Below are 21,631 nucleotides of genomic sequence, written 5' to 3' on the forward strand. Positions count from 1 at the left end.
TCTGCGCCGAAGGGAAAGTCTGAGTTGCTGAGGTAGATCTAAAGGAAGAGGCAGAAGTTTCAATTCCCTTCTCTCTCTCTTTTATTTTGATTGTGTTGGCGTGCATCACTGCATACTGACTGATTTTATACATTTTTTTTGGTCTGATTTTTGTCTGATTGAATACAGTTTGGTTCCTCCTGACATGCTGAATGACAGACAAGCTTTAAGGCTCTATTTGTTATTTCCAGAATTCAGTGTCATGCCTTTTTTATGCAGCTGACCTTTTGCAACTCACTGCTTAAACTCCGTCATTAGAGAGCATGACGAGGGGCCCTCAGGTTTCCTCCCCGTCGTATTCTTTTTTATGACCGATATAACTTTATGAATAGGGTAGCAGAGTACAAAAGTATCACTGTGACATTTCAGCATTTCATACGTGCAACAGCTTGTATTATGGGTTGTGTTCTTTGTTGTGTAACAGGTATATTTTCCTATTATGGACAAAACGTCACATTTTGCCCTATTGTGTTGTATCATATCTCATGTGTCATTAAAACAGAATTGTACAAACATCTACAGGACAGCGTTTCTCAAGTTTTGGCTCATGCCAGTCAACAACAATCCAGCTGTTCTCAGTTTCATCTCACTGCCACACGTGTCGCTGTACTGTGTGTGTGTGGCGCGTTGGCTCTGGACGGAAATTACCAGTGAAACAGATTTTGTGCAACACCCTCCCAGTTTGTGTGTCTGTGTGTGCGCATGTGTGCAGCGAAAAGACTTATTTCTCCCTCGCTTTATCCCTTCTTCACACTGCTTTTTGTTTATTTCTGTCGTAAGAAATCCATCCAGAAAAGGCACTGGTGCTATTTTTGTAACTCGTTCAGTTTCTCTACAGTACGGTTGTGATACCATTCCTGCCTCCAACCCCCTGTACATATCAGAATGCAGCGAGCCTCAGGTCTCACCTTGCTGTGACTCCACTATCCACCAGGTAGTTCCATCTAATTATTGTGTGAGTGAGTTGGATCCTTTACAAATGGATTCAATGCAGCTCTAAGCTCCAAGCTGCTAAGTGGGCCAAACAGAATAGGATGACTCACATCCACAGCTCTTGTTTAGTTTACCCTGACACTGTGGGTCAAGGATCAGCGCAGCATGCACACACACATACACACAGTGTATATCACACTCATTAGCTATCAGTGGTGCATCTTTGAGCTGTCTGTGGTTGCCTCTCGCTGGTGTAATGATAGTTGCTTTTTGGGGATTAAGGGTTTTGGAGAAATGATGCTTCGTGAGTGTTCTTCACCTGTGTGACTGCAGCATCCTTTTAAGTGTCTTTGGTAAATGTTTTTGTTCTACAGCTCTTTCTGTGTGTGTCAGAGAGGAGGCACGGTGTTAACCCACGACTTGGCTCCAGAGCAATGCCATGGTTACACCATTTAAGATTTTTATATTCTGTTCGAAAAACCTTTCTCTATCAATCAATATTTGTGTAGGCAAGGCTCGGGATGCAGTGGCCATTTGTGCTCTCTACAAGGTTTTTTTGTTTGTTTGTTTGTTTACCATGAACCACTAAACCTAAAGGTTTTTCTCCAATACAAATCTGTGTGTCAGGACACATTAGGAAGGTCTCTGTTAATCAAATTACTACATAAAGTAAGAGGGACTAATTAATTTTTTTGATGGAAGTTATTATTAATTCATATGTAAGGATATCCACAGAGAAGTGTAAGCATTGCTTTTAATTTTTTATTAAAAAATATAGATATAAGACGTTCTCTTGCACAACAGAAAATGACTGGTTGCACATAAGTTTATTAACAAACATAGATATCATAAATACAATGATTTCATAATCGAAAAACAAAATGCCAATTTTGTCAATGCAGTATTTCATGTCTTAACCAAAAGTATCATCTCAAATATGAAGAACGGTGTAATTCTACAGATTTGACACCAACATTAAAATGGCAAGGTACAATCGGATCATTATAAGCCAAGCCCGTTTACGCTCCATAGTTTGAGGTTAAAGCTATAAATAATAGAGTGATGAAGCAGCACTATATTGTACAGAGCATGTTTTGTGCTGATGGTGAAAATTTAAAAAAAAAAAAAAAAAAAAAACGAAAGAAAAAGATAAAGAAAAGGAAGAGAGATCTTTGGCGGACTGGAAAGAGGTCTTCATTTCCCGAACAGCTCCATCATTCTCCTGTTATTTTGCGCTTGCTGGGCCAGCTGTTCCGCCCTTGACATCTCCATCATCTCCCGGAGCAGGTGGAAGGTCAGATCCAGAGATATCGGCGGGTCCTCGGACCTCCTTCCCCTCTCCATCGACTCGTCCCCGCGGTCTCCGAAGCCGCTTATGAGCGCTCTGATGTTCCCAACTTTCCCTTGTAAAAGACGCCGCGTCAGCTGGAGTTGCAATGCTCTGTTGTAGATGGCAGGTGATCCGCCGGGATACATGGACGATGATGGGAAAGAGTTCGAGTCCCCGTTGCCCAGTCGGATGAAATACTCCTCTCCAAGCCGCTCCAGGATGGGACCAGACTGCTGCTGCTGCTGGGAGTTTTGGGTTTGGGGAGCTGGGACGCGCAGGGCACCGCCAGGGTTCTCAATAGCCCGACATTCGTAGCGGGGTAAGAAGGCAACAAGCAGAATCACGGTGGTACCAAGTAAATTGAGCTTCATGTCAGGATATCAGCAGGAATCTTGAGAAGAAAAAACACATGCCTGGATTATTTTCATGTCATGCTTGTTTTTTTTTTATCACAGTTCTGGCGCAAAATCTGCTGCGTAATGAGGAATTTACGCACGTAACACAAGCATCGCATTAATGTAATGTAGAATATTTCGCGCGCAAGGAGGATTTTTGGCTCAGGAATGGATAAACGGTGGAAGTTTGAGTATCATTGCCTGCTATCCATACTTGTTTCCAGTACTAAAAAGCAAAATAAAGTTTGAAAACACGATGCAATTGCTAAAGACAAAAATCCACTTGGTGATATGTAAATAAAATGTTTGACACCAAAAGCTTTAGATCTGTTTCATCAGATGCACCTAGAGTTAAGTTGTGCCGAGAAAATGACAAAATACAAGATGCCAAAAAGGGAATGCAGACAAACTCACAATATGTATTAAATAAATGAAGCTTTTCATACCTTCAATCTTTAGAGGAGGTCCAGTACAGCCGTGTAGGTTGCCAGGTAGTTGGCGAGATGCCGCCCTCCTTCACTTCTTAGAAGAAACAAGTATATAGTTACTTAAAGAGTAGATGCTGAATGGACTTATATAGCCACCCTCACTATAAGTGTCGCGCTCCAAGCTGAGATTGAGTCTGCGCGTTCTTGCATGGGTGTAACGTGAATGGACGCCTCTGACAAAGTGCTTTAGTTTAGATGAGATGAGTCATATGTGAGTGTGCGCGCGCGTGCACGAGCGTCTACCTCTGTGCTTTCAGAATAGCCCTATAGGTGCCACACCTGCTGGCATTTTCACTTGAATGACTTAGTTCAGAATAACTGCGGAGGTTGTTGAACTCAAGAGTGAAAGACTGAGTATTAAGATAAGTTTGATTATTGTGCTTTTTTTTTTTTTTTTTTCTTGATGCTCAGCCACAGCTCATTTTCAGAATGACGTGTGCACAGTCAGATTGAAATGTGCTTTGCATGCCAACAGTATTCCTTGTTAAATGACAGACACTGTTATTTTTAGTCAACTTGGCGATAGTTACAGAGCCACAATGTAATAATGATGAATAATTAGGAGACCAAACATGCTGGAAGTGCATGAAATAGTTGCAGGTACAACAGGTATATTGGTGCAGTCTGCAGGATTGGCTTTGTTTCTGCATATTGCACCACACTAATGATTCCAAAGCTGTTTCCCGGTTGACCTGTGTTGTATTCAGTGAATGTGCATCTGCAAACAGCTCAGGCTGAGAGTGGGGCATTGTCTCCCAGTGATTCATTGCTGCTGCACATACGTACGTCACCACCTCTGCCACCGGGTGCCTCGGCCACCTCTCTCCAGAGGGGCCCACTGCCAAGCCACGCTTTCAAGATGGAGCGCTTAATCCAATATGGGACAAGCCATTAGAATCTTAAACAGTTTGATGATAAGAAGAGGAACTCTCATTTGTGTGTTTCTCTGTCTGCTTCACTCATAATTCAGCTTTGGTACAAAACAGTGAAATAACTGATTACTAATACTAATGTCTGTGGATTCACATACTTTAAAGCGAAAATGAATGATGAGCAAAGGATGGCACTTTCCTACTCAAGCATAAACTTCACATATTTGTTAAGTCATCTTTCACAATGTGGTAAAGCCCTTCCCATTAATCCTTAACGGTAAATCCATTTCACCCAGACACGCAGCCCGGAGAGAAACCAAGTTCCAGACATACAGTATATGCAGAGGTCAAAGTGACTTAACACATACTGTGCACTCAAGTAAAGACAGCCAATTTAAGAGAGAGCAGAGGCGGACATTTGATTTTGTATATGCAATCATGGAGCACAAGGTGGATTTTTCTTCACGAATATCCGCCATCTTTTCTGAAAGTCACGTATTATCTGTAGACATTTTAGCGAGTAGGCATCAGAGTGTAATTTGCAGTCGGTGTGAAATTGTTCCTCCTACAGCATCTCCACTTTGTCGCCCTTCGTGCTCCGTGCTGCTCCAGGGGAGGTGTCAGGTCCCATCATGAGAAACACATGTTGGCTGACACAAATAGAAAACACCGCCAGATGAGAGAGTGACTGCTCGTGGTCAACCCATGTCACCTCATTTTCAAATCACTGTCCCTGCGCAGATCACTGGGAGAGAAATCCTCTCCTGTGACGCCACGCCGGAAAAGACTCAGGCTTTCAACATCATCCCTTTGTTTCCTCAATTAGAGCAAGTCTCTCAGACGATTAGATTAGATTAGATTAGATAGAATTTTAATGATTCCTCCAGGGAAAACTGGGAGGTTGCCACTTATTTTGACCCTTGTCTCTGACCTCTTTCTGCAGGTAGACAGTACAGAGCAGAAATGATGAGATGAAAAGGTGGATTCAGTACAATCCAGACATCAGACACTGCAAACTGCTTCAGAGAAAGGATTTCACACGACCGCTGCCAGATGAACAAACTCCATGGCAACAGATTCTTTTAATTGATCATTTGCCTTTCTAATTGTGATCCGCCACGAGGAGGGACAAGTGCTTCTCGCCAAACTGTCCCTCCCTTCCGAAATAATTGGACAGCTTTCCCCCAGTGGATTTAGCTGTGTTTTTTCCTAATACTTCCGGTGTGCCGCTCGACTTTGACAAAGTCGTTTTAATAAACAAGGTCGCTCTGGCTGTTTAAGTGAGTGCGAACAGGTACTCTGGTGCTGATTGCTGGGACTGCAGAGCCCAGGGCGCCAAACTTGGACCGCCACCTGACCTCAGCACTGTAGCTCAGGTGTCCTTCTGGTTTATAGTCCGGTGATATAACCTGTTATAAGAACACTTCTCTAATAGAAGTGAGAGCTTGGCCTTTCATCTCAAGAAGAAAAAAGATGTGGAAAATTTTACAGAAAGGGCATTTTTTGTTTTACAGTTGGCCACAAAACTACACAAAGCTTTCATGCAACCATCCCACTGGATGGATAAGTAATTAGATGTATGAAAACGTTCACTTGTCGCAGTTTAAGGCTAAACAGACTCTTTAATTATGCAGACTGAAAGCTGCTGTCCAGTATCCCCTCTGGGTTACTTGACGTTTAAGTATTCTTCAGTGCAACTCAGCTGCTTTTAAGAAGGAACTATTTTGAATTTCTCTCGATGCGTCTTCGGAAACATTTGGCATGATAAAATATAACAATCTCCCGAAGCTGTTCACATGATCACCTTTTGAAAAATTCAATGTGAGACAGCTGGCTTTGCTGCTTCTCCTTTGGTTTGCATGCAACTTACGCAGCCTGCATGAGAACGTGTGAAGCAAAGCTGTCCATAATGCAGCAAAACCCCCGAGGGCCGTTCTGTCTATATGAATCTAACATGTGTAGCTCTGGAGGTGTTAAATCACAGGCTTCCTTAATGCTTGTTCACATAGTGGATGCCAATCTCCTCACACCGGGGTTGTGGAAGGAAAATAACGTCCCTAAGGATAATGTTTAATCTCCTTCATGTCTAAACTCCCTTTTCTATTCGTTCACAACCACTGCTTTATTTTCCCGTTTAAATGAGGAGACTTAGCATGCTAATAACTTTAATTTACAAAGCTTATATTTAAATTGGATAGTAGATAGTTAGGTCTAACCATCTGTGTATGCATAATTTATTGAATACGTTAAATTAAAGGATAAAGTCTTGTGCATCTATGTTTTCTTACTGCCAACAAAGTCCCATGGAAACACCAAAAACCAACACTGTTCCAGCCCATCCTTTATTACTTTCTGACATCTTTAACTGGTCTGTGGCATTCAGCCACCAGCCTGTTTGTCGCTATAAAGGTGTAAAATCTTTTAAAACAGGTCACAAATATAGTTTGCTTTCTATAAAAGCCGCAATAATTTCCTAGAACAGCTGCAGTTTTTGTCAGAGGTTACTCAAAGAAGAGTACATGCTGCATTTGTTCAGAATACACGTTTGATGTGCTTGTTACCTTTTACAGCACCAGGATGGCGTGTGCTGGGAATAAAATAAAGTGACTACGTTCATCGTAATGAAGGAGCATGCAGTCACCCAGTGCGAACGTGTAGGACTAGATCTAGTATTGGTGACTGGATCTAGTCCTTATTCTATCTCAAATCAATTAGATATCACATCTAAGTTCTGTTCTGGTGTGGAAAAGGACAAAAGCAATGAGACTATACATGTTTTCATGATCACTGGTGCACATCTGGATTTAAATGAACTGGCAGGATAAAAACATGTAGCCTTTAATGTTCAGGTTTTAACTTGTATTTTGTGCTAGAAAATTAATTACACACTAAGCTATTTAGCACTGACGCAGGATGTGAAGCTCACCATTTAGTCCAAATGAAATGCTCCCATTTGTCACATAAGTTACACCTACTCAGCTCTTTTATAGGCTGCACTTTGCTATTATAATGTCCATTGAAGATCTTGCTTGCAACTGTGGGAAGAAGTCCATTTTCATCATTTTATCTTTGTGCTCATAAAATAATACACAGTGCATTAAATGATTCAGTTTTTTCAGGGGATGCTGCAAAATATTCTGCTTCCGTGCATGATCTCATGTCATTAAGTGACATTTTGTTTGCTGTACATGAATGTTTTACTCAAAGGCATGGCAGCAGCTGTCCACTCCTGATCTGACTGCTTCATAACGTGACAAAAAATTGCCATCTTAAGAGAAATCTGGGGCAAAGCCATTCTACCAAAATTGTAACCCAGTTTTCTTTGCTCTTTGATAACACACTTTGACCATAATTGGTTGGGAGCCCATTAATCTGAACATATAATGCTGGTAGTGCCCTGCCTGTGTAGTCTCATGGTGAAGGCCTCAATCATTTATAGCCCAGTGTCTCTGTCAAAATACTGAGTTTGTCACTTCTTTACGCACCCGTAAAGTGCGACATGTTCAGGAGAACAAAGTAACTCCAGGCCTTAGCGCAGAATGATGAACAAACATCATATGCTTTGGTACTGGCGGTTATCATACAGGCCAATGTGACTGAAGACAGCCAGAGAAGAGCTGCATTTCAAATGGTTTTCTTCATTGTAGACTTGGCTTGTCTCTGAGCATTAAAATCCTCCTTTTTCTTTCATCGCAGTGACTCTCATTCCATGTAACAGTCAGAGGCATAAAGGCTGAAATGGTTGAACGGGTTTCTTCCTGTCTCTGTGGATGTATGTCACTGTGGTCCGTCTTACAGCGTGCAGTGTTAACTCAGATATGTTGATACACGGACTTTTTATCTGGATTTATACCCAAAACAAGTTCATCAGACCAAGCAAAGTTGCCAATATGTAGATTAAAATGGTCATGCCTGCTGTTGTATAACCATTTTTTGTAGTGTATGGAAAAGCTCTTCTCAGTCTTATGCTTTGTTTTGAAGAGCAGAAATAGTCCACTTGGTGGATGTAACATGCATTTATTGTGAGTGGGGGTGCTAATGAGAGAGTAGTTGGAGCTAGCATGCTTTTTTTTTCTCACAAACAAAAGGAGTCACAATAGGCTATGGTTCAACATGAGGATAGCCTCGTAATGGAGATGCTCATCTGTCTCCACGCTGCAGCGACCAGCATGGTCAACACATGTCAGAGGAGCATTTGACATCAATTATGTCAGAGTTGACTTCTTGGCCTTCATCTATAAGAAACCGGAGGGGTGAATGCTTCATCGAACTGACTGAAAATTTCCTGCCTCTATGTGTGTGCAAACAGGGTGCTTTCTGCCCCTTGTTAAAGCCATGTGTACACAACCTCTCAGATGGTCGCACAGGACATTTGCCACACACATAAAGGATGTCCTCCACCATATCAGACAGGATGCAAGCCAGTGAAGATGCAGTGAAATCAGCTGTGTTTGTGCTGGACGAGACGCATTGTTGTTTTTCACGAAGTGCATTTAAAATAGTCTAATGAGGAAAACAACAGGCCGTGAGCCGCTAATGGGGTCAAGAAACATCTTAACCCTTGTGCAGGACGGGGACTATCAAACCACACAGATAACGTCTTGATTTTGTCTTTATCACATCAGAAGATAATTAGAAGTGTGTCTGTCCAATAAAAACGCGCTGTACATAACTGACCTCGTTAACTGTGCTTGTTTTACCCCCGAGTAAATGGAATGACTCATCCTTTGTTTTGTTTTCTCTGTTTCACTGGTTGAGATCAGAAGATGAGTGAGGGTTTTCTACAGTACGTTGCAAAGCATTCCTCCTCTCTAATTGTTTGTGTAGGTGTCCATGTTCCCTCCTTGGTTTCTCTCTGATCATCAGCAAGGAGCTAACAGGCACTGATCACACAGTGGCACCAGGCCAGACAATTACACCAGGCAGCAGCACTCTGCAAAGATCTGAGACAAGAAGATTGAGGAAAGAAGGAAAACATTTGGCTTTTGTTACTGTACATGAGTAATATGTTTTTAATCAATAAAACTGAGGTGTTGAGAGCATAAATTGTGTCAGAGAATCATGGCTGGACTGAACTTTGTTCTCTGTGAGTAATTCGATTGAGTGGCTGTAATTTAAAAGCTTCCAGAGCCTCGGCATCAATCAGGTGCACTAGTCAAATAAAACTAATGTAATGAATCAATCAACAGAGATCCACACATTAATCTGCTCCTCTGTCAGAAGCCTTTCAACATCAGGTTTAACCCTCCAGAGAGCAGGCAGAGAGCGAATGCACAGTGTGATTATGATTAGAGATACAGAAAACACATTAGTGGGAGACAGGAGGAAGATGCAGGTACAGTCGGGACGGGTGGCAGGTAGCTGGACGCGCAAACTGGTCTCATTTTGTAAATTCATCAGCGTGAGTGATTGGGCGACTCAAGGGCGACATCGTGTCTTGGGATGAGCAGCGTAGAGAGGCAGCTGTCAGGCAGAGAAGAGGTGCCAGGAACTGCACCGTCCTTCGCTGTCCCCTCTTTATCCAGTGATGACGGGAGGTCATCCAAACATTTAGTGATACAGAGGATCTGGTGCAGCCGTCTGTTAATGTATAATCCCAACTTTGATGTGTGAGGAAAGGCCGCAAGCTCATGGAGAGAAGTTTGTCATTTGGGTAGTAAAGTGCACGCCTTGCGTCAAATATGTGCAAATCCCGAAATGTCAAACTATTCCTTTAAATTTGATCCATAAAGAGTTTTGACGAAGATAAGTACTGAGCAGGATAGTTTACAGCCGAAAATGTAACTTTTAATTGCTCTCTTTTGGACAAAGTATGTGATGGCGACCCATTTTCTCAATTATTGCAAATATATCTGACATTTCAAAACCGCCATTTCTTGGTATTCATTCAGCCGACACGGCGTGTGATAACCATATAGCTGTGACAAGTTAAAAGATAATATGATAGCTGTTTCCGAGGCAGCGTATCAGTCAGACTGTCATCATGACACAGTGTGCATGCTTGACCTTATAGTACCTGAATCCCATGCATCACCAAATTTTGTGGCTTGAATTCTACAGATAAACCCCATATTTCCTTCATGTGGTGATAAAATCCTCCTGTGTCTTATGCTAAATAAGTCATTAATGATTCCTTCGTGTTACCCAAGAAGAACATTAACAAAGCTGAAAACAGGACATGAGAAGTTGACGTCTTGGAGATACATGGTTTTACGAGGACAGCGATGATATAGAACCTCTGATATGATAAATTATAGTTTTTATCTCATGCATTTACATGGTTTTAGCAAGTAAAAACCAGGGTTACAGTTCTTATTTGACGGAGTTGTGTTGTTTTATAATGGAATTTTAATTACTTACCAATTTGTTGCTGCATTTAAAAGGTGAATTATAATCCCTGTTGATATTGAACATTTTGTACCAAGCTGCTGTTGCATGATCTATTTATTTGTTACATTTTGTTTTGCTAAGTTAGGAAAGCAATGTTTAAGCCTGAATCTGCCTTCCATATAAAAGACTGATCCCTGTCTCTTCCACACAGCAATGCATACAGCTTGATGTTGGATTGCGACTCAGTGTCCAAATATCCAAATTCAGGTATTGGAATCAGATCACAACTGAAAAAAGTGTATCTGTTCATCTCTGGTAACAACTCCCTCTTTCCTTATTCTATAAATTTTCATTTACTGGGTTCTGTTCTGCTTTAGGGTAAAAAAAAATATTCTGTTCTTATGCTCTCAATTGCAGCTGCCAGGCTGTTATTATGCTGCCAAGCATATTGACCTTGTGAAAGACTTTGCATCCTGATATGTTAAAGCACCGCTGTGTCTGAGCCCAGAGGATACGCATGGTCTTCACACAGCCACCGCTTCAGCTTCTGTGGTGATGGCGGCACATCGTAGGTTGCCCACAACGTAATCCATCGCCTTCTTTCTTGACGCTGCCTCCGTTGATCCACTGTCTCTGCTTCAGCAGCCTTGGCAGACCTCAGGATATCCCGCCGGCGATGCGCTGATGCTGCGACCGGTTGCCTGTTTTGTTTTTGTTTTGTTCCATACAGGGTTATCTGTGTCAGGAGCGAGACCCTTTGCAGCCCCGTTGTGTTTTCTTTTGTTCCAGTGCTGCATCTCACTGCTCAGCTGCCTCTTCCAGGCTCTATTTTCACTACTACGCCTCCTACTTTTGGCCTCTCATGACAGCAAGTTTTGCACTTTTGAATCCTCTGTTAGAATTGAATAACCTCTTTCTGTAGATTTAACAGTTTCAGTTTGCTTGCTAACACTGACCTCTGTATGTAGTCTAAGCCGCTTACCACATCCAGCCTCAGCTCCTAAATCTCCTCTTTGTTGTAAGGTTCATATTATACCATCTTCCTAATCTTTAGAAAAGCCTCTCCAGTAGCCAAAAGATACATCTTTGCCATGCAGTGTTATCTTCACCTTACAGTTCACCTTAACAATCACTCCCTCAGTGGATCTCACCAAAGCTCCCAGTCATGAAGGGCGAAGTCAAACATCACTGTAATAACTGGTAACGATGGAACCTTCAGATGTGTTTTCTCCGCAAGTGCAGTGAATTTTGATCTTTACCTGCATGTCCGAACACTGTGATGCAGCCCAGGCATTTTTTGATGTCTAATTATAGCACAATTAAACATGTTGCCGTCACTACGCAGTCATTTTTGCCATAGTAACAACCTACGACAAACTCTTCATTTGATTAATTACTCCACATAAACTCGTTTTTTTGTGTAAGAGAGAACACTCTGTCACTGAGATAAAAATAACAAACATCACCAGAAGTGGCTTGAGGTTCGTCTTTGCCACCCTTGCTCTGTCGAGACAGCCATTTAGATTAGCTTTCACGATTCCGTGCAATTAAATTATGGCGCCTTTAAAAACTCACTAAGTGCTCTGTGATGGCAGTGATTGCTCCTGAGCTTGTTCTGCTGCAGGATAATGTAAATAGAAGAAATCATCTCAGTGCTGAGTATGTGCATTTACATACCTAACTGTTGTTTGCACTTACATATTAATCAGTATGTGGAGAGCAAATAGCCAAAATGTTACTCAGCAAGCTTTCCAAGAACTTTCAATCTGATCACTGAACAGCTCTGTGACCACTGTTTGCAAGCTGCGTTTTGTAATTAGATTTTTTTTTTTTCTTCTCTTCTTTATCCCTCCCGATGTGTCCAGTTCACTGGGCTGTGCACACACCGCCCACGCAGGCGATTGTCAACTCAGGTGGGCTTCCCCAAGCTCCTTGACCTCTCTCAACATGGGCGAGCATGAATTACATTAGCCACAGTTATGTAAACATTAATTAGATGAGGGATTCGGATAGTGCCACAACACCAATCTCCCGCTCTGCATCGAGCTGGAAGCCATTGCTCTCCACTAAGTTTTTTCTTGGATCCCAGTGCATATCTATGTATGTATGCATGGGTATGTGTTTCTATCATGCTCACAGGGATGCGTAGTAATAAACAGCCAGCAGATAGCAAGCCGATCTGAGACTGAGTACACTCAGCCATCTGCATGATTGAGTTGTGTGATATAACACTGAGCCCCAGGCTGGACGTAGTTTAGTCTAACTTGGGTTGGCAATGACTTTCAAACAGGGCAGAATGAACACGAGCCTAACTAACCACAAGTAGGTTGTAGACAGCCTGAGGTGATTCGCACAATTACAGTCGAGATGCTGCTTTGTTGCCGCCTGTAACGGCATGCAAGGAGTCACAAAACGAATCCGGCATCTGCTATCTGTTCTAAATCATCTGTTACACTGAATCATCATGTTTTATTTGGGAGTAAATATGGAGCTCAGGCCTCGCGGCTGTCACTCTGCACTACTCTCCGCTGACACCATGTACGCAAACAATGAGCAAATGAAAACTGGAGTGTAAATTAGCTGTAAATCTGCTGCTCTGCGGAGAAAAGTCTCAAAATAAACCTGAGAATTAGCAGAACGCTGGTGATGTATGGTTTCATTTCACGGGTGCTTGTTTTAGGAAAAGAGGGTGGAAAAAGGGAAAGTGTGAGCCTGTGTGTGGTATATTCTCCTTCTGCATATCATGGAAAGAAAAGACCTATTTTTGACCCCTGCCATTTAGATCACAGCTCATTGTGACGGCTTTCTTCACTCCAAACCACCACCTCTCGTCTAAACCCAGAGCCTTGGCAGGTGTGGACAAAATAACAGAAACAGCAAGTAATATGAAGCACCTAAGAAGGGAGCAGCGTCACACTTTGCTTTGAAAGCAGATCGAAGCCTTCTTTAGATGCTGTCACAGTCTGAAACTGTGTTTATTGAATAGAAAAAAAAAATCCTCCCTTTGAAGGATGAAGAAGGTGGAAAGCCGCTTTGCACGCAGAGATCCTAAACTTCCCATGAAGGTTTATTGATGCTTAGATCTTTTAATTTCTCAGGGGTGCAGGTTTTATGCTCCTTACACCAGGTTTTGCTCCTTTGTGCACAGGCATTAGATAAAAGCGGTTTCTGAAAGGCAGCCCTGCCATACATTCAAGCTTTGTATGCTGAAGGCCACAACCTACAGGTTTTTCCTGAGAATGAGCGACAAAGGTGGCAGTTCAATTTAGTGGCCATTTCTGAGGCTGTACATTTGAGGCACTTAACCACAACACTCTGAAGTGTCCATTTGTGACAAGCGCTCCTCTTTGCTGATGCACTTTGTGTATGTGTATACCTGCTGTCATGAGTTCTGGTAGTTACTTTGCAAACATACGTTCATCATGTAACGCTGCCACATTCAGCCAGTAGGAAATCAACATATGAATGACTCACCTTTGCCTTTGTAATTGTAATGCATTAATTAAATTTTTCATGTTTTGTGCACCACTTGCAAAGACCCAGGGCTGCCTTTTAAGTGCAAATCAGAGAGTTGGCAGTTCATAGTCAAATTAGCCTCGGCCTCAGCAATAAAATCATTATCATAACTCATTAATGTGAACATACAGTCAACTTGTTCCACACCAGTTTAACACAAATGACGCTTTAACTCTGGGATCAAATGTTATTTTAGGAGCCATTTTGGGGTGTTTGAGTATTCTAAACCTGAGACGCCTTGTGAAATTCTTCTAAATTGTTTCACTTACTCAAACTTGAGGGCATGTCGGGGGGAAAAAAAGCAGGGATTAAATTTACATATCAAAGCAAGCATACCGGTGCTTGAGGGTCCCTGCATAGATGTATGTGATCCATATTATTTATAGCTCAGGAACATCCCCTGGGACCCTCACGCTGTTCGCCGTCTGTCATGCTACAAGTGAGGACAGTTGTGTGAATGTAGCTTCCAATTAGTGTCTGTTGCGTCATGTCAGACCAAAGAGTTGCACAATGCGTGACCAACATTTAATCACGGTATTGATCAGACAACTTTTTGGAGAACAAAGCAAGCCGGCTGACAGGAGTCACTCTGAGGGACACAGCCGTGAGAGCAGGAGCAGGACTGTACATTACCATCGCTGATTCTCGGTCATACGGGGATGTTTAGCATGCCATCGACACGCTGACACCCTGTTAGTGCTAAGTGACAGTGGCCCTGAGGACGAGTGGAGCAAGGTGACTTCTGCCCTTTTGCTAATGAGCCCCGCTCCTCTGACTCATTCACCATTGACTGACACAGGAGGAGTTGGTCCTGTTGAATTGGGCTGTATTCCCTGGTGATTATCTTGGAAACTCAGCCTATTCAGGGTGCAGAGCTCTGCACTGAATACCTCGTACTAAAGAGCATGTGCAAGGAGTGCGACATCATCACCTGCTGCATGTGTAGGTAAGGTCAGACATGGACTAATGGGCTTTCCAGTTGGACAGATAAAAGCTTCATAGACTGCCAGAATAAATTAGATGGCTTGTGACAGTGATGGTGAGCTGCAAAAGAAGCCCGAAAACCAGTTCATCTCTAAACTTGACCTCTGTGTCAATGATTTGGAATCATCCCTTACATCCTGATGCACATCTCCCACTCAACACTTTCTGGTCACAAATGATTAAGTGTTTTTGAAGCGCAATAGCCAGATAAAATGTCCAAGTGACTCTACAGATCCCTCTTGAAACATCATCGGTGCATGACTGGCAGCCCACGAGGGGGACAACAGCACTTCCACAGTGTCTTCAGTGCATCTCTGAAAAGGCCAATTTGTCACTTGTCAGAAGGCATATTTTGTCTGAAACTATTTCTTACAGTATAATTTTTTTTTCTTACATTCTTCATGGTCCATTGCCATCAAATCAGTTGGCGTCACGTTGAGTAGCACTTAGTGGCTAAAAGCCTTCTTGTCTTTGATAAAGCATGTGAAAGGTAACCTCTGTCGTGAGGGTGGCTTTCTTTCTTTTATAAGCCACGCTTCCTCAAAGGCCGATCAGTGCTCATTGCATTGAATTGAAAACAGTGCTGTACATGAATTATATACATCCTGTTCAGCTCTTACATTACATCTATGATAAGCATGTTTTCTCCCAAAATATTTCCGTCTGATTGACCTAATCCTACATCCTTTCTGCAGGGAACAATTCCCCAGAGGAATTAGTGGCTGTCTGCATTCATTAAACTCAGTATCAGTCTAATTATTCACCAATGTGCATCTACGGACTAATTAACAGGGGATCAATAAGGGCCCTGGATGCCCCTCACGTAGGGGCCCGGTGCTCAGCCCCCTCATTATTGGAGCTGCATCCGAAGCTTCAAAGAGGATTTCACAGGCTCTACCCGAGGGGCTGGATGACACATTAGGCTGCACAGGTTTGGCAAAAGTTGATGCTTCTCTCTCTTTTTCTGTGTGTGTGTGTTTGTGCTGTTGGATCTGATTATAAGTATGTGAAAAATACCACAGGCTGTAGAAGAAGAAGACGAGCTATTTAAAGACGCTCCACAAGTCATGAGGCCCAGTGGAGATTTAACATGATTATGAGGTGAAAGACTGGAGGAATCTGTGACAGCACAAATTTAGCCATCATGCCTGTGCATTGCTCATCTACGTGTGTGCAGCTCATTGTAATCTTAAGTGTCTGCTAAATATGAAGCTACCATTGTTACAGTTAGCTTAGCTAAAAAAAAAAAACAGCTAACATGGCTCTGTCTAAAATCCACTAATTAACAGGTTATATTGATTATATATAGTTATGCTACTCTTACCACATTATGTTTTTTACACTTCAATTTTTGTATAATTTAAACAAACAGCTTTAGAGATACAGCGCCAGGCTAGCTGTTCACCCTGTTTCCAGTCTTTGCGCTACACTAAGCTAACCGGCTGCTTGCGGTAGCTTCATATTAACCACAGCAACATGAGAGAGGTATTGGTCTTCTTAACAATTGGAAAAAAGATGTAAGCTCATCATATTTCCTCTTTTTGGACTCACAGAGCCATACCATGCCCTTCCTTGTCAAAACCTGGCAACTACGTGACCCACAGTGCAACTCAGCCACCCACATTTTGGTGGGAGATGTTATGCCAGTAGCGGCTAATGTAGCCTGGAGGTGCTAGCCTCAAGCAGAGATGAGAAGCGGGCTGCAGAGGTCGGGCAAGTTCACTTCTCTCTAACTTTCTAATCATATTACACTCATGGTTGTATTTGCATGTTGGTTATTTATAATTTGGGTGAATTTTGGGGTGGCTGTAGCCTCAGCTGTTGATGAGGGAGAATAAAATATCCTTTAATGTAATCATCTTATCATTATTCTCATAAAGCTGTGAGGCAGCTTGGTGGAGGCCCTGGTTTTACAGAGTACAGGGTGTACCCGATGATGTCACTGCGATGAGCCCCCACAGTGCTGCTGAAAACCAAACTGAGGGACGACCTCTGTAAGTTGCCATGACACCAGGCACTAACCAGCTCTGTCTGGTTCCAACATCCAGCATGGAGCCACTGCGGCACATACACACTCACGCAAACACGTACGTCATGCGCTCGCTTGCATGGTCCTGTACCCCCTCACGCACACACACTGGTGATGTAGCTGGAATGATATCTCAAGGACTCTCCCCTCCACGCCGTGCTGGTTCCAGGAACCCTGCCAGGTTTTGGGGAACAGCTGAACTGGTTCGCTCACGTCAGGGTGTGCACTTCCAGGAGACCGCAGCTGTGTTTCATGCTCACCTGCACACGGCACACTCGCTGTGACCTGGCTCCAGAGAGCTGGGTAATACCTGCCCCAGCAAGAGGTCTGAACACAGGATTGCCTTTTGCCTTCTTCTGCAGCAAGGTGGAGCCCTTGTTGATGCCCCTTTAACCTGCAGAGAAAAAAAAAACAAACAGATGATGCAGTTTATCTTCTGGCTTGTCCTTCTCAGAGTGTGAGACACCACGCGGAGCAGGCAGTAGTTTAGGAGCAGCAGGCGGCTGTGAGGCATTGCACAGGGCCAAATGGTGTTTCTGTCCAAACCACAGTAGATCAATAAAGGCTCTGACCTCAACTGTCAGCCAACAAACTCTGTTCGCCAGGGGACGCTCATTTCCCTTTCACAATGGAAACAGGAAGCAATGAATGTAATCTACAAAAGTGCCTAAGCCTGTCAGCAAACAGCTCAGTCATGTGGATTTTTTGTTTCGCAGCTTAGGTGGCAGTTTACTGATTCCTCTCGGAGAAATCATGTCACGTGAAGCGGCTTCCCATGACACTAGGATCTATAGCTGACTGTATATTCAGGGAATATTTTTAAGCCTCTGACATGCCCCGGTGACACGTGTGAACCTTGAAAATCGGCCTGTGCATGCTCAATCACTTGTTTTGTAGAAAAGCAGACTGCACCCTGATGTAAAGCACGCAAAAATGAAGCAGGTTGTTCTTTGAGGACAACAAACAGCATGATCTTCCGCAAAATCCTGGAAAAACTATGCAGAAAAAACAACTCCTCCGTCCTCCCGCCAAGCAGGTCAAAGAATTTTATGTAATAATTCATCGACTATAAATACACGAGCAAACTGTCAGCAGCTAATCACGTCAGATTTATGCCACGATGCCACTGATGAGATTATTTTGCCCTCCTTCTAGAGCTGGCCCTCCGGCTCTCTCACCTCTTCTTTGATGCTAACGGGTCAAATTTTGGAAGCAGGGGGAATTTTCGAGCCTCGGGCCCGTTTTTGCATGAGTGAATGTCCTTTCTTTCCCCCTGTGATTCATGGATCACTGTGGCCACCAGTCAGTAGGTATTTAAAGATGAAGATGACAAAAAAAGCAAAGCGCACAGATCTCTGTGGAGAAATGCAGAATAAGGTTACTATTCCAGCAATAGGCTTGAAAAACAGCGTGAAAAGCTTCAAATAAATCAGCCAAATGCAACATTTTAACTGCACATGTGCACATGTTCCATAAATGGCCTAAAATGTGGCATGAATGCTCTTTGTAGTCTTTTCAAGAATACAAGCCACTGATCCTATCACAGTTATGGGGTTTTCTCTGCTCAGTAATAAATTCACAAATTGCATTCATTCATAAAGATCATATAAATGTGCAAAAGTGCTGGAAATCGTCATTATATCTCAGTTATTTCAGGATCTGCTTCAGACTGAAGATGAGACTGACGCTTCACTTACGTATGCAGTGGTGTGGGATGAAATAATCAAGTGCTCCTACCTGAATGTTTATAAGATTGTTTCTTTTGCATGTTTTCTCCGTGTTGAAAAGATTTTTATGCGATCACACATACAAACACTGTGAGGGTAGAGGGGAGATTGATAGATGTTCCTAGTTACTTAATATATTTTGATGCTAATACTTCTAGTAAAGAGTAGTTCTACTTGTTATATAGTATCTCTGCACTGTGGTATTGCTACTTTTACTGAAGTAAAAACTCTGAATCCTCCTTCCAACACTAACGCACTGCAACCAGAGGTGGAAAGTAACTAAGTACAGTTACTCAAGGTCTGTATTTAAGTACATTTCTGAGGCAATTTCCACTACTTTTTACTTCTACTCCAGTGCATTTCTGAGGTAAACATACTTTTTATTCCACTCGATCAATCTGGTAACTTAAGTCCCTCTGCAGATTTAGATTAATACAAAAATATGATCAGCAAATAAATTATGATGTAATGTTGTGATAAGATGATCCTCAGGGTGAAATTCACAAGCAACCCAGCATAGAATAAAGACACAGCTCCACCTTCACGAACATTAAAGATACATCGAATGTATACATGTTTAATGTAGATACATCAATAATCATTATTCAGTAATATAGATTTTTCTGAATAATTAGTTCTTTTACTTTTTGTTCTGTAAATATATGTTTATTCTAATACTTTTGTACTTCTACTGAAGTAAAATTTAAAAGCAGAAGAAGAAGTGAGGATTTCTTCCACCGCTGGCAGGAGCCACACTGTGAACTCAGGTGGGACTCAGTCAGTTGCACCATGTCAGATCAAAAGTCCAAAATGTCAATTTTTCAGGAACTTGGAGTAAAAAAGGAATCAAAGAATCCACTCGGTAAAGAGGATTGAGCTCCTTCAGCTGAAACTAACAAATGAAAAAATCAAAACCTGCGAGGAGGGTTTTCACATGAAAGCAGCGATATGTTATGGAGAGAACTATTTCTAAACCTGATCCTTTAAGCACATTTGAGAGCAGTGGAGACGCAGACACTGAGAGTGGGAATGACTTTGCTCTGTGGTCACAGCTCATAGAGAACTTTATCCGGCCTGTGATGTGTATTCTTCCATAAAAGAAACACCATGGCAGAGTAATCCTGTTTGGCTGAATTCACCCTGGATCAAAAGTCAGCAAAGACCTCCAACACTTGTGGAGACGGTGGATGACACAGGCGGCGAGACCAGCGGCTAACTAGTGGACTGTGTTTAAATTGGGTGATTTTAGACGATATACATTCACGTCACAGAGGACCTTATAGCCTTCTCTAAATCAGGACGGGGACTTTGGGCCGCTAATTACGCATTTCCTGCTCACATCTCCAAACACAGCATCACTTGTGACCTTATCTCTGCCTGTCAGAGCGTTCGCATTCACATGGCAAGTGTGGCGATGAATGTAATTACTGGAGCCCAAAATAATAACAGCATCGTCTTTGAGCAACCAGCAGCCACTCAGTTGTAATAGGACCCCCTCCCTCTATTTCCTCCAAATCAGTGGAGACAAGGACAAAAATAGAGTTATTAGAGTCCTGGATCTATGGGAGAAACACACAGAATGACAACACTATTATGAAGTTTATCACAAGTTCATAACTTCAGAATGATGTGCAGCCATTGTGAGGGCCACGGCACAGACACTCATGGAGGATTTCTCAGCTGTTGAAGAACTATTATACATACGCACTACAAATTGATATATTTTCATTTTGTTCCTAACTTTTGCTAATTCCGAAGTTCTTCTATTCATGTTTAATTCAGTGATTTATTTCTATTTTAGCTTCTCGTGTCTCGTTGGTTTCTGAAGGGTCCCTGCACTGTGGTGTTTTCCACTGAAATCAGTCACAATGGCCTGTAAATTATTTCCTTTCACTTCTTTTCATTTCCAGCACAGGGGAGTAAAACACACTACTAATAAAATGAAAGAAAGGAAACGGCATTCAAGCCGACTACTGAGCACAAGTGTGGAAATTATAAAGGAAAGCAACTCAATGCATAAATACTGTATCAGACAATGAGAGGTAGTTGGAGACAGCAGCTGATGAATCCGTCTCACCACACTCACCAGGTAGCAGTTCAGTTGTATCACATGAGCATCGGCATGTTTTGCCAGCTGCTGTTTCAAAGGTCAAGAATTAGCTTTCAGTCTCTACTGTGAAGCCGACGTGGACGAGATGTGCCTTAAAAGTTTGGAAATTTGAACATCAGCAATGCCACGAGAACTGATACTCCATCTGCTGATGAGGATCATGTCAGCAGTTAGCGAAATGAAAAATTTTTGTTTTTGATGCAAACCCAAAAATCGGAATAGGCTACCTAAAATATAATATCAAAGCATTGTGATATTAGGTCAATTCTATTCACACAAAACTATTAACTTTTTCACTTTAAGGCAGAAAAAAAGATGTCTGTGCAGAGTTTGAAAGTGTTTTCACATTATATCTGAGTTTGTTTATAGGAGCTGATTTTGTGACATCACAACTCATCTGAAAGCCAATCATTGGTCCAGGATGTAACTTACCTACATGTGACGTGATGAGACTGTGATGAGACTTGAAACTCCAGCGTACACCCACTGAGAGCGAACTTTTCAATGAAATAGGAGACATCTGGTGTATATATACATGAAATGGATTAATGTAATTATTATTCAAAGCAGATGTGTCTTGAAAAATGTTTGGAAGGGACCTTTAAGATGAATGAAACAGAAACCCTTTTCTTTTTACTATATATATATTTTTTTTCATTTTCTATTTCTGTTCTATTTCTTCAGCTTACTGGTGTTACATACAGATGCACTGTCTGTGTCAAGTTAAAATGTTGAATTAAAAACCCAAAAGCCACTTTCATATGAAATGGAACTATGTCGCCATCTTGTGGTCACAGGCGGAACTTCTCCACGCTAGCTGTGACCCGGAAGTGCTTTAGCGTGTTTTTCTCTTTCGCACGTGGGGTGTAGACGTTTAA

General features: G+C 42.2%; 1 protein-coding gene across 1 annotated transcript; it reads right to left on the reverse strand.

Moving 5' to 3' along the window:
• Positions 1–1,739: 1,739 nt before the first annotated feature.
• On the reverse strand, positions 1,740–3,350 carry crhb (corticotropin releasing hormone b). Its single transcript, XM_076761467.1, has 2 exons — positions 3,144–3,350; positions 1,740–2,693 (listed from the first exon to the last, which is right to left on the reverse strand). Exon 2 carries the CDS (start codon positions 2,671–2,673, stop codon positions 2,167–2,169), a length of 507 nt encoding a protein of 168 aa, XP_076617582.1. The 5' UTR covers positions 2,674–2,693; positions 3,144–3,350; the 3' UTR covers positions 1,740–2,166.
• Between the last annotated feature and the right edge of the window lie 18,281 nt (positions 3,351–21,631).

This window comes from Chaetodon auriga, chromosome 21 (genome assembly GCF_051107435.1).
Source record: "Chaetodon auriga isolate fChaAug3 chromosome 21, fChaAug3.hap1, whole genome shotgun sequence".
NCBI lineage: Eukaryota > Metazoa > Chordata > Actinopteri > Chaetodontiformes > Chaetodontidae > Chaetodon > Chaetodon auriga.